Below are 12401 nucleotides of genomic sequence, written 5' to 3'. Positions count from 1 at the left end.
ATCTAATATTATAATTATATTATTATAAAATTACATTATAAGGTACCTGTCTAACATTAAAATTTTCTATTAATTGTCCTATTAAACTGACAAATGTATCGAGTACACTGCTGAAATGTTTTCATTCATATTATTTATATTTTAATTATGTTCACATCTTTTGGTTGCACAGCAGACGGCGCCACCTTGGGAAACGGAAGCGGAAAAGAAGGAAATATCACAGAGCAGTTATGAGAGTAGCAGTTCGCGCATTGTTAATTCGCACTCAGCACCGTCGCAGGGATTAAATTCATTAACTTCAACGCCCCGTCTGCCACGTGCACAGAATCCTACCATAACTCTGCTGCAAAAAGCAAGAGGTAAGAGACAAAGTAGCGTGCAAGAAATAATTTGTGAATTAAGTAACTTCGTAAATTGCAACTATCATCCTGAATTATACTTTTAGTGGTCGATTTTTCTGGAGTAAATAAGTTGCAAAAATTTGTATCAATTATATTATTTATAGTTAATTATAGTTATAACAAAACTTTAATTCGTAACCGAAAAGTATACCAATTTTTCATTTTATTGCAATCACCTCTGTTTGATTAAATTATAATTACACCATTACAAAACATTCTATCAAACTCGTTATTATTTTATGCATTTCAGAGGGACAATTGCCAAAAGGAGCGGCCTACTTAGAGGAAAACGAGGCGATAAAACGTCCACCGAGCGACGAAAAGCCAATAATTAGTCCTGGTGAAATTAGTGAGTACATTTTTCATACGACCGCATAATCGTAAATATTTCACTACCGTGCACTGCTTATACATGATTCGAGCTTGATCGTATCCATGAACTTCGTTCTACGGATTCCACTTTTTTAAAGTGCAATTTATTTCTGCCGTGTATAAGTCGAGGGAAGGATTTCCGTGATTTCGACATAACACGCGATACGATAAATCGTTCTTTGAAGTTGAAGTACTCGCAAGTCGAGTTTCACGGTTGCCGCATTGTGAAATTAAACTGATCTTCGCTCAGTCTACACCGTGAAGAAAGAGTACGAGAGCGAGCCGGAAACGGAAAATGAACAGCCGAAGAAGATGGCCGATTTGAGTTCTCGAAAATTCGAGGGTATTGGCCCAACGACTAAGGAGGGTATTCCTCTTGTTTTAAGATCGGTAGGTCTACTGAGTTACTGAAAGCTTTAGATTCAATAACACGAAGCTTTCTACTGAGACTACTTTTTTTTTTTTAATTAATTCCTTACTGTGTTATCAGAATTTTTGAGTACGTTTTATTAAATCGTTGGATAACAATGCTTTTGTCGTATACATTGTTGTCCAAATTAAAGCATTTGTGTTAAAATTATATTTAATTATATTCTAAGAAGCAGAAGCAAAACAATTAGTAGAATCAAATAGTGAAATAGGAATACTTTCACATCGTCTTTCGATTTTTAGTTTCTTTTTACTTTAACTTAGGAGTAAAGAAGAAAAAAGCTTCAAATGTACAGCTATTTTGTTGAAGTGAATTTATAGTCTTTCAGTGCACTTATATGCCAAATGTACTATCAAATTTATAGTTACAATAACGATTGAATAAACTATAAACAATTGTTCTGTACAAGGAAACTTATTTTCAGTTTTTACTTCAGTACAACTTCAACTCCATTGAATGGTGGTACATATCTAAAAGTAGTACAATTTTTGCAGTAAGGTGTTAATTAAAAAATTTCAAACTTCAATAATACACTTATACCTGTAAAATTAAACATAATACTTCAAATTTGGAATTACAATCAGTGCGTACAAACATAACATTTTCGCCAAAAGTTCACTGTTGAAATAGTGTTGCTTCAAATAACGCACAATTGCAAAATCATTTAAAAAATGTATCCTCCATGTATGTCATAAAAAAAAACATCAAAATTCTCGCATATTTTTGTTAACTTTTAGCTATAACATAAATTCTTCGCAATTATATTGTTGAAAATAATTTTCTAGTTCAAATGAAGGTATTTACTACGTTTTATCAATTTTTAAATTTAAAATTAGCGAATAACAGATTTTTAAAATAAGTAATAAAATATTGATTTTTAAAATAAATAACTAAAAATTTTTTGCGTCATTCGATTTAAAGAGGCAAAATATTTTAGGAAGTCAAGGAGAATAATCAAACAAAATGGTATAAGAAAATGTACGACTCGTTGCATCGTGCAGACAGAAGCGGTGAGTTTGTGTGGCAAATACTGTATTACAGCTTCAATGCTTACGCGAGATAATTGAGAATTTTAACAGCAATTAATAATTACCAAGCTGCTGGGCAGTATTTACTTCTACTTTTAACTAGCCTAACGAGTGTTGAAGATAATGTTATGAAATTGTGATGTATCGAATAGGTTTAACTCGAATTGGCTCTCTCTCGGTACTGGTTACCAAATAATTTTCTAAAATGTAACAGAATAAACAAACATTTCTCTATTTCCTTTTCAATTAATTTCATTCGATACTTTTGCTCCGTATTACTCTTCGAGAACAGTTATTCTAATAATTTGTACAAACCACGTACGAAAAATTTCCAAATATCACAGTGAAATGCATCTTTCTTGCGATTTACTAGTTGTATTTTTACTATTAAATAACATTTTACTTTGTTTATTTTATCGAAGTAAATTGAAACGTTTGTTACTGTTTAAAGTATTTTTTTTTTTATTAGCATACAATAGAGCACAGTGTGTTAGAGCATTACTAATAGTAACAAAGAATGATATTCCAGTTTTTCAAAATAAAACCTACAGTTTACTTGTCGGTACCAGATTAAAATAATACTTCTTAACTAGTTGCTTATATCGAGTAAGAATGATACTTCTCAGAAACAGTTCAATAAACGATCATTATTTTAAGAAAAATGAACAAATTGTGAGATTGATATTTTCATCTCATTTTCAGATGACTACATAACCATTCGTTACAAACCAAGAAGAGGTGAATAGATACACTCCGACGAACTGAGCGATCTAAACGCGTACTAATATTAGAACAAGTCAGTTATTAACATGTCGCGACGATGGCCTTCTTCTTCGGTCGAATTCGTTTTAACCCCGAAAAGGCGGCGCGCAACAACTGACATTACCGACGGCATTTCACAGTGTGTGCCAAACGTATCGACGACTTACGTAACACGAGATAACTATAGCGATCAGTTTTAACCATGCTAATCATTCGTGTGTGAAAGTAACAATACACGATCTGATTGATACACGAGGATCGTGTACTGCGAGTGTTTTCCGGCCTTTATTTAACATCCTGCTACCGATTAACGTCCATAATCAATCGTTTCCCTTTCAGCTTTTTTTCTGATTAATCGTTTCCGCGTACACGCGCATGTATAGGCTGTTTTCTGGATCCTATGAAAAAAAAAGTTTGCTGATCGATGCAACGTGTGGTTCTTGTAACGAAATTGATAATAGGTCGACCCCGCGAGTTCGTGTCGAATTTTATTATTTAGATCGATATTTCCGACGAACCTTTAAATTTGATTTAACACGTTAAGCGACATGTCAGTCACCGGCGACTGACAGTATACTTTTCGTTAGTCGTCTTCTGTTTATAGTTCGTATGGCCCACTTGACGGCCAAGTGTGACCTGAACGGAACGGTAAGCAAAACAGGCTGGGCGTTTAACGTGTTAAAGAAAAAAAAATACAAGCGCCTTTTTAGTCGACAACTTTTTGCAATTTTGTTTTGCTGAGACCATTATGTCGTCGCTATAGAGTTCCCTTGGATTTTCGCCTGTGGCACGAACTTATGGGATGACCTAGTACTACTGAAATTATACAGGGTGTTCCAGGTTTTAACGGCCGAACGTTGTCAGTATATTCCATGGGTTGAAATTAGAAAAAAATGTTATACAAACATACACTACCGGCCAACAGTTTCGAATCGCCCGCTAATTTACGGTAAAATTGAATCCTCTGCTAATTTTTTATAGATTTGAAATTGATGTTGCGGAGATCGATAGTATTTTACCTTATTTCGATTGATTTGAGCGAGGAAAAATTGGTTAAATTATTCTTAAAATTGCTAACTTTATTCCGGAAATTTTTGTATAACTTGTAACGCACAGTGATTCCAAACATTTGGCCGGTAGTGTAGGTGTTTTGAAGCTTTATCAAAAAGTTATGGCAACAATACAAAATTAAGAGAAGAATAGCAGACTCGCGGTTACTGCGATATGTGTAATACAGAAACAGATCAGCAATATTTACGTTTACTCTGTTTATGCAAGAAGCAACTAATACTCCATCTCAAAAATGTCCACTGCAATGCAAGATTGACATCAGATAACAGAATTTATTACTCTGCGAATTTTGTTATTATTTTGTTTCATTTCAGTAAATGCATCGTTGATTTTTCGTATCAACTCAGTACGCGATCTTATAAATATCGCGCAAATATCGATGATCTATTTCTGCATTACATCGCAGTAACCGTGATTCTGCTGTTGTTCTCTTAATTTCGTATTATTGCCATAACTTTTTAATAAAGTTTCAAAAGACCTATGTTTGTATAACATTTTTTACTAATTTCAACCCATGGAATATACTGACAACGTTTGGCCGTTAAAACCTGGGACACCCTGTATACAGTATACAGGATGGGCCACGTAAAACAGACCACCTAATTGTCTTCTCCAGCTATGGTGGTACGAGAAAATTTTGATACGTAATTTAAGTGGTTTCAAAGAGTGAATAAGGTGTAAGACAAATTTTTTTTTTTATGGAAGAAATGGTAAAATTGAAAGGAAGTTACATATTTGAGTTAAAATTTTAGAGCCCAAGGTCATTCTGAGGTCACTATTATGCATGTTTAAACGCACATCAATGTGTGCTACAATGTACAGTAGAAAAATATATATACGTTTATGTAAAAAAACATAGGTGACCTTGAAAAAAATAAAAGCTACATTACATAGCTATAAAAGATAATTAGGTGGTCTGTTTTATGTGGCCCAACCTGTATATGAAATAACACATATACAATTCTGATATAGATTTCTTATTGAATTTTTTTTTCTGTAATTATTGATAGTATTAACATGTTTTTTTTTTTCATTCTGTTGAAGAAAGATTAGAGTTTTTATATTACTCTTTCTTCCAAATTCCTAGGAAATGTATTACTAAATTCTCTAGTGTCTCACTTTTAGTATCTAATGTTCTAAATTAATCAGTACATTATTTTATACAAGCCAGAAGACGTCTTCTGTAATTGAATGAATAATTAACTCGTTACAACTTATTTAGAGTGTTATTACCTTTGGAAAAGATTCTACTGTACACTATAAATATGAAACCATTTTATTTTATGGTTGTCATTGTCCTGTGAAGTAATCACAAATTTTTTTAGATATTTGCAACAACCATTACAAGGTATATGACTCTTACAGTGCATTGTCATCTAAATTACATCATTTGTATTCTAATTATATTAAATTATATTCTAAGTAGGAGAAACAATACAATTAGTAGAAACAAGTGATAAAATGGGAATACTTTTGCATTAATCCTCTTTTAAATAATAGTACGTCGTTCGACTTTTAGTTTCTCTCTACTTCAACTTAGGAATAAAGAAGAAAAAGGTTGAAATTTACAATCATTTTGTTGAAGTGAATTTATATTTATGAATTTTTTACTTGCACCGTAAAGAAGTATCTGTAGCTGTTGACTCTTAATCATATTTTAGGCTCTTTTTCATATTTTCAAACGTGAAAAAGTGTCAAAAGATCTAAAGTATAGATCCGTATAAGGGTGATTTAAAATTCATGGTACAAATGGGGTCAGGGTGGTTTTATGGCTCGAAATAAAACGAAAATTAAGAATAACGAAATTGCGTATAGGAATAATTTAGGAAGCTTCTTTTTAGAGAAAAACACATTCGATAATCAGTCGAGTATGTGTGCACCTAACTAATAAACTTATTAGTCCTGATTTTCGTCTTATTTCGAGCCATAAAATCTCCCTGAACCAATTGGTACCATAAAATTCGGACCACCCTGTATATGCTCTGACTTTCAATAGATACACTACCGGCCAAAAGCTTTTCATCAATATTAAATCTGCTGCTAATTTTTTTATAGATTTGAAGTTTATCTCAATTCTACATTTATCAATTTATCTCATATCAATTGATTCGGACGATAAAAAATTCTCAAAGTCGCCGACTTTTTTCTGGAAATTTTTGTGTAATTTGCAATGCTCAGTGATTCCAAACATTTGGCCGGTAGTGCATATGTACACTTCTAACCTTCGGAAGTAAATTGCAAGGCTCCATTATTTCATTTTGCTTCCGTTCAATAATTTATTTCAAGAGAAAATTTCTTTTAAAAAACTGTACATCTTTTGTAATCGCATCAATTAACCAACATAATATTTTTACACACAAATCGACTGTTATAGTTACAGATATATTAGTGTTAACCTTAAAAAAAAATGTATGTTTTGTAAAATATGTGCAGTTCTGTTAATGCATCCTTTATTCCCTCGATACACAATAGATATTTAATTTTACTCTTACAACGCTTCTAATTATCATAACTGACAACTGTGTATTAGATACACCAGACATTTTTTACACAGAATGTGAAGAAGTCTGAACACTTAATTTGAAAAGATACAAAGAGTGGTATCGAGTTAATTAATCATGCTGCGTACAATAATACGCTATCATTTACTGGAACATTTATTCCCACGTTACAATATTGTACAGATAATAACATTATAAGAAGCATATATTACCCCGTGTACATGTAAAAGTTGTAACGAAGAATTCAGTACTAAGTGTAATTTAACAAACACTACTTGGGGAGGTCAGAAGCCAATCAGTGTAAGTCCAGTAGCATTAAAACCGAGATCAATAAGGGTTTTGTTAATTGGTTATAAAAAAATGACGACGCTAGTAAAGATGCAGAAAACGATGTTTATATTGGTAGAACATACAAATGGACTTGCTGACAACAGAAACAAAAGAAGATCATCACGGTTTTTATTTATCGTAGATGTTTGATACCGTGATCTTATTTCTCGGTTGGAAGATATCACGATGGATGTTTCCCTATTGGTTGTTTAGTTTTAGGTTAAACTACGTTGTTCGGTTTTTTTTTTAATATGTACACTCCGTACACGCTCTGCTTCTCTCCGTACATATTCTGCTTTCGGGCTTGCGAAGGCTACCTTTATACATCTTTTTGTAGCTGCTAATTCGGAAAAAGGGCCAATCAACGCCTTTCCTAGAAAAAGGCCTCTTTCGCGAACCCTTATTGGCAGGTAGATAGAAGCGATGCAAGTCAACGGTGGGGGTGATCGGTCGCGTGGTGCGTGTTGAGGACACGACAGTAGTCAAATTTCGGTGAAATGAGCGGTAATGCGGCGGAATATAACGTAGATCAAACATGTGCTTCTTTTTTATTTCTTTCACGGGTCTACACTGTGGATACAATGAGTTTCGAGCAAAATTGAACAAATTCTTGACGCGGGCTTTATGTTGATCTCATAAAATGGAAAATCATCCTGCAGAGTTTCTGTCGCGTCGCGCTCTTTTGCGATGTTCAAAGGGAAGCTCGCGGTCGCAACTGTTGCCCGCCAAATTAATTCAAATTAGTTCAAATTTGTTTTGCTCTGTGCGTAGCAAACGTAGAGTACATCACGAAACGATTGACGACTTGTTTCAAATGACTCGAGTGTTCGATCGCGACTCGAAATGTGCGTGATGTCTCCTCAAACGGCTGGAGATCTAATGGTGTTCGCTCGATAGAACCTTTTCGACTCTGTCGCTCGATTGCCGAATTTTTCTGGAGCCCGCAGTGACTCCCCCGCCAAGTGCAAGAAGGCACGCTGATTGGTTTTTCACGTACGCACATATTACCAATCAACGTGCCCCCTTGAGTGTCACCCACCCTTCCGTTGCGCCCTTAGCGCGCTTTTCCTTGGAAGGAGTGCGGCCCTACCTGTGGGTGCGTGGAATCTTCGCTGTCCTTCGGTGACGCGTCGGAAATTCCCGCTAGGTCAACCCTCGGCCGAGAGTGCCGTTATACGCGCGTGTGGATTGACCCTTCAGGAATACCTGGTTTATGACACGTCTTCGGTTATCGAGGACGCGGAAAAGTCGAAATTCTAAAGGCATCGTTCTGTAAGAAATTACTTACTTTTTCGCGGAGCTACGAAGCGTCTTTGTTCTCAAAAATAACCTTCTCGTGCGAGCGTGCCATAAATCCGGTCAGCTAAGACCCCACGCGTTCCGTACCTGCGCGACGAAACAATTTCTTTACAGAACATGGAATTCGGTCGACTTTTTTTTTTTAACTCTTCATTTCACTCACCGTAATCAGAATTAGATAAATTTTCATTGTCAAGTAAATATTCAGATTCGCTATCAGATGGAGGGTGATTTTCTGATAACAGAGGAGGGATATTTTCATTTCTTTTACTCGTCGTGTAAAGAAGACAGCATTTAAGTGTTTATTAAGTAATCAACACTACGGTATAAACTTGACACAACTTTAAAGTGACTTACACTGATTGTCCACTGAATACTTTTATCTAGTGATCCCGTGGTCAACCAAAGTGCTGCCATATATCGCTTGTATATGAAAATAGTGACTTAATTTATTTATCAACTGAAAGTTTTCAACATAAAGAGGTTTTGGATCTACATAACTCATTTTCGGGGAAAGTTGGACTTACACCGATTGGCCTCTGACCCCTCCACTTACTTATTGAAATTATTGGCCACCTATTTGTAATCAGCAAGAGGCTGGTTGATAACAGCTTGATAACCGCCTTACGGAAATTCACTCTACACATTGACACCGAAATACATTGCAAAGTACTCGTAGTTTTCCCGTTTGCCGGTGATGGATGAGCGCTAGAATTCTTTAACACGTTCGCAAACGAACCCTCAAATTCAGATTCATATCAGTTTATCTCTTCTCTAGGAACGAGATACGCTTGCGGAAGCGGCAGTGGATATTTAAGCGAACCGGAGCATCGTTTATACTCGGACCGTTCTGCCACCTTCGACAGTCGCCGACGCTTGCGCAACAAGGAAAATGATTTCTCCACGGCGACTATGCCCAGGAAGTAAGAATCGAATTTTAATCGGTATTTAACGCTAAACGCACCGCGCCCGGTCAAATGACCAGTTTTAAAATTTGGTTTAAAACCATGCATCTGCTTTTTCCCGTTCTTGTTAAAAATAGAAATCTAAATATGTCATTTTTTTTATTATTACCTAAAGACTACCTTCTGCGTTGTTTCCTATATTCAATTGACAATCGCCTGTATTCCTTTCTGAAAAATATGATTATTTCATATCCGGTCATTCGACCGCCCACGGTAAGAATAGGTGTACAGGGTGTAAAAAAAGTAATGGTCGCGGCTTCAGGGGGTGAATCTACACCCTTCGATCGGTGGACATTTGTAAAAAAAAGTTTCCGCAAAATTGTTTATAACATTGAAAATTAATGTAAAATTTGTTTTTTACATCAACGTATTCTGCTCGACGAGAAGAGAAAAAGGAGCCATATGCCGCAAACAAATAGTTTCCGAGATAAATGTTGATAAAGTTCGGCAACGATTTGATTGTGTAGAGCTATACGTATAGACTAGGACCCACTAACACTTTGCCATTTGGTAGGATCTAGCCGTGTGGGACATGCTTGGTATAATGGTGTGCGTGCCCCTATACAAACGCCGTTTAAAGGGACAGCAAGGTCTAAACTCGAAGGCGGGCCCGAACCAAACGGCGTTGGGTAGGGGCACGCATACCATTATACCGAGCGTGTCCTACACGGCTAGATCCCACCAAATGGCAGAGTATTAGTGGGTCCTAGTCTACATAAACTGTTGGTACGTTTAGTGTTCATTTCGTTCAGATGTACGATGGGTTCAGTTTGGGCTAAAATATTTGGTCATCCGGAAAGTTCCCGCAGATGATTACGTGTGTAACATGTAATTAGGTCACTATTTCAGTTTTTGTTTTTAACTAAATTAAATGAAAATTACATTTTCCGCAAATATACATACATGAGTTCATGGTCTATTTTCATTGCTGAAAAAGGGTCCAGCCAAAAGAGCTCATTTTGTAGGTAGAATTTCAAGGAGTGTAATCATATTTGTTTTTTTCAATTTAAGCACCTCTTGCTGTCACTCTTACGTGCACGAAACGGTAGAAAATAGTGGTTTTTAATTTTTCTAGCTATGGCGCAGGTTTCCAAAAAATCTGAAAAAATTGTGAGTTAATAAACACGACAGGCAGCTTCAATTGTAAAAATATAAATGTTGTCATTTGATAACGTCAATGAAAACTTGGCATTTTAAATGTTATTTAATTTGTTTGAAGTAGGTTTTTCATTCAAAAAATCTGAAAAAATTCTCAGATATGTAACACTCTGGCTATAGTATCTCAGATTTTTCTCATAATTTTTTATCGGATAGAAGAAAAGATATCAAGTATGAAATGAAAATGATGTTTAGGTCGATAGCTACCCTAATAATAGGGGTAGAGGGCTGAAACTTTGTCGAAATGGTTTTCCTAGGAAGCTTTTTAAATTGACGTATCACACGTTACAGCTGGTTTAGAGGCACTTACACCATGATTATTCGGCTAGACCCTTTATGAGTTTATTACTTGCGTTCATAGTGTTTTGTGAACACACATACGAGTCTATCATTCTCAGAGGGTTAAAAGATTTGAACTTTTCATCCTAATTTTTATAATGCCAAAAACAAAGAACAATTCAATCTTGTTCGATTATACTATCTTCCTATATTTTGTTGGACTTTAAAATATTTGACTGATAATTTGTTACTTATTAACTGTAATTAGTTAGTTATGTTGTCATATTTTTCATGCCACGTTTCTAATTTCGATTAAATTACTATCATTTCTTTACATACACATATTAGACAGATCAGTCGACCAACAATTTTCGAAACAGAAAAGAAATATTTAAAAGGAGGCCACTGTGTTTTACTAAAACACAGAATCATATTTGAAATAGGAACATACTTCAAAATGTTGAAAATAAATAAAAATATAGCACGTTTTGAAATATCAGCTTTTGTCTATAAAAATAATATCATTCAAAACATATTTGCTTCGTATAATAAAATTGTCGAATCACTGATTTTTTTAATTACTTTTTTGTTTACTTAATTTATACGAAAATAAAGAAAATAGTGTTAAATTTGACAAAATCAACAATGAAAAAAGCTCACTCGTCAAAGGGTTAACGCTACACTTCAGTGCAAACAGTTTACTACAATGTACAATTAGAATTGAAAAGTGTTCTTTTATATAAATTGTTTCTTCTTTATTTTAGGAATGGAGCACTGAAATATACTCCGGAGACTTATAAAAATCAGCCTGGACGCATCGAGGACTACGAACCTGGACGATCGTCAATTGCCGAAAGGGAAGCCAAAGAGGTACGTAAACCTGTGTTCTAAAACAAAAGAGCACTTTTTGGTAACCCTGTTTTCTAATAGGAATTTTCTTCGAAAACATTCCACGTTGAAATCTCATAACAGTTACCATAGTAAGAAACATTCTGCGTAATACGAATCAATTTTTTGACTATTTAACAGGAAAACGACCGAGGTATCGAGCTATCAATTTCAACGAACTTCTTCTTTGTACTTGATAATTTGAATGAAAATAAAAAGATAATTATTCGACAATTTTTTGTACTTGAGAAAGAGTTAAATGTTATCAAAAATGTGAATATGAAGGAAAACTGTGCTTGGCTGTTTTAACCCCTTGAACTGCAATTTATTTTCAGGCAGACAATTTAATTTTCTTAGTTTTAAGAGGAGGGATTGATATAGAAACTCACGGTTTTGTTGCTCAAATAATTTGTTATTAGTAAAAATAATATTTATTTCATACATTTACACGAATGTTTGTTGTTATATATACATATTAGAACATAATTAATGTCGAGAAATTCTTCAATAATGTTTAACAAAAATATTACAGTAAGATTCAACACCTCCGAAAAAATATATGACTTCTATAGGCGCATATCACTAGTAAAATGACCGCTATTGCACTTCATTAGTATGTCGTATCGTGTATTTACTTTACGATTTATACAAATTACATTCAAACTGTTACTAGAAGCATGCAAACAAATGTATCAAAGCAAAAGACTCGCTATGACTTACATATACTTCTCATAGAAAAAGCTTCAACTCTCAATAATTTCTGGCGAGTGTAGCTCGTCATTGTCAGTTTGCTCATGAAAGTTCATGACGAGCTGAACTCGTCATTTCAGTTCAAGGGGTTAATTGTTATTTTTCAATATTGATGTTTCGTATCACAATTTTAACTAAAGTACAATTATGTAATTCAATAATGAAAA

General features: G+C 34.6%; 1 protein-coding gene across 1 annotated transcript in view; it reads left to right on the top strand.

Moving 5' to 3' along the window:
- LOC108573586 overlaps nt 1-12401 on the top strand; it is a 200152-nt gene that overhangs the window by 119523 nt on the left and 68228 nt on the right. The window contains exons 13-19 of the mRNA XM_017936049.1: nt 173-359; nt 652-750; nt 1024-1163; nt 2141-2213; nt 2934-2969; nt 8973-9117; nt 11361-11466. Coding sequence (XP_017791538.1) covers nt 173-359; nt 652-750; nt 1024-1163; nt 2141-2213; nt 2934-2969; nt 8973-9117; nt 11361-11466 — 786 coding nt within the window. The remainder of the gene's footprint in view (nt 1-172; nt 360-651; nt 751-1023; nt 1164-2140; nt 2214-2933; nt 2970-8972; nt 9118-11360; nt 11467-12401) is intronic.

This window comes from Habropoda laboriosa, unplaced genomic scaffold (assembly GCF_001263275.1).
Source record: "Habropoda laboriosa isolate 0110345459 unplaced genomic scaffold, ASM126327v1 scaffold158, whole genome shotgun sequence".
NCBI classification, from domain to species: Eukaryota; Metazoa; Arthropoda; class Insecta; order Hymenoptera; family Apidae; genus Habropoda; species Habropoda laboriosa.
Note: the sequence above shows the minus strand (reverse complement) of the source record. Positions and strands in the feature narration are given on the sequence as shown.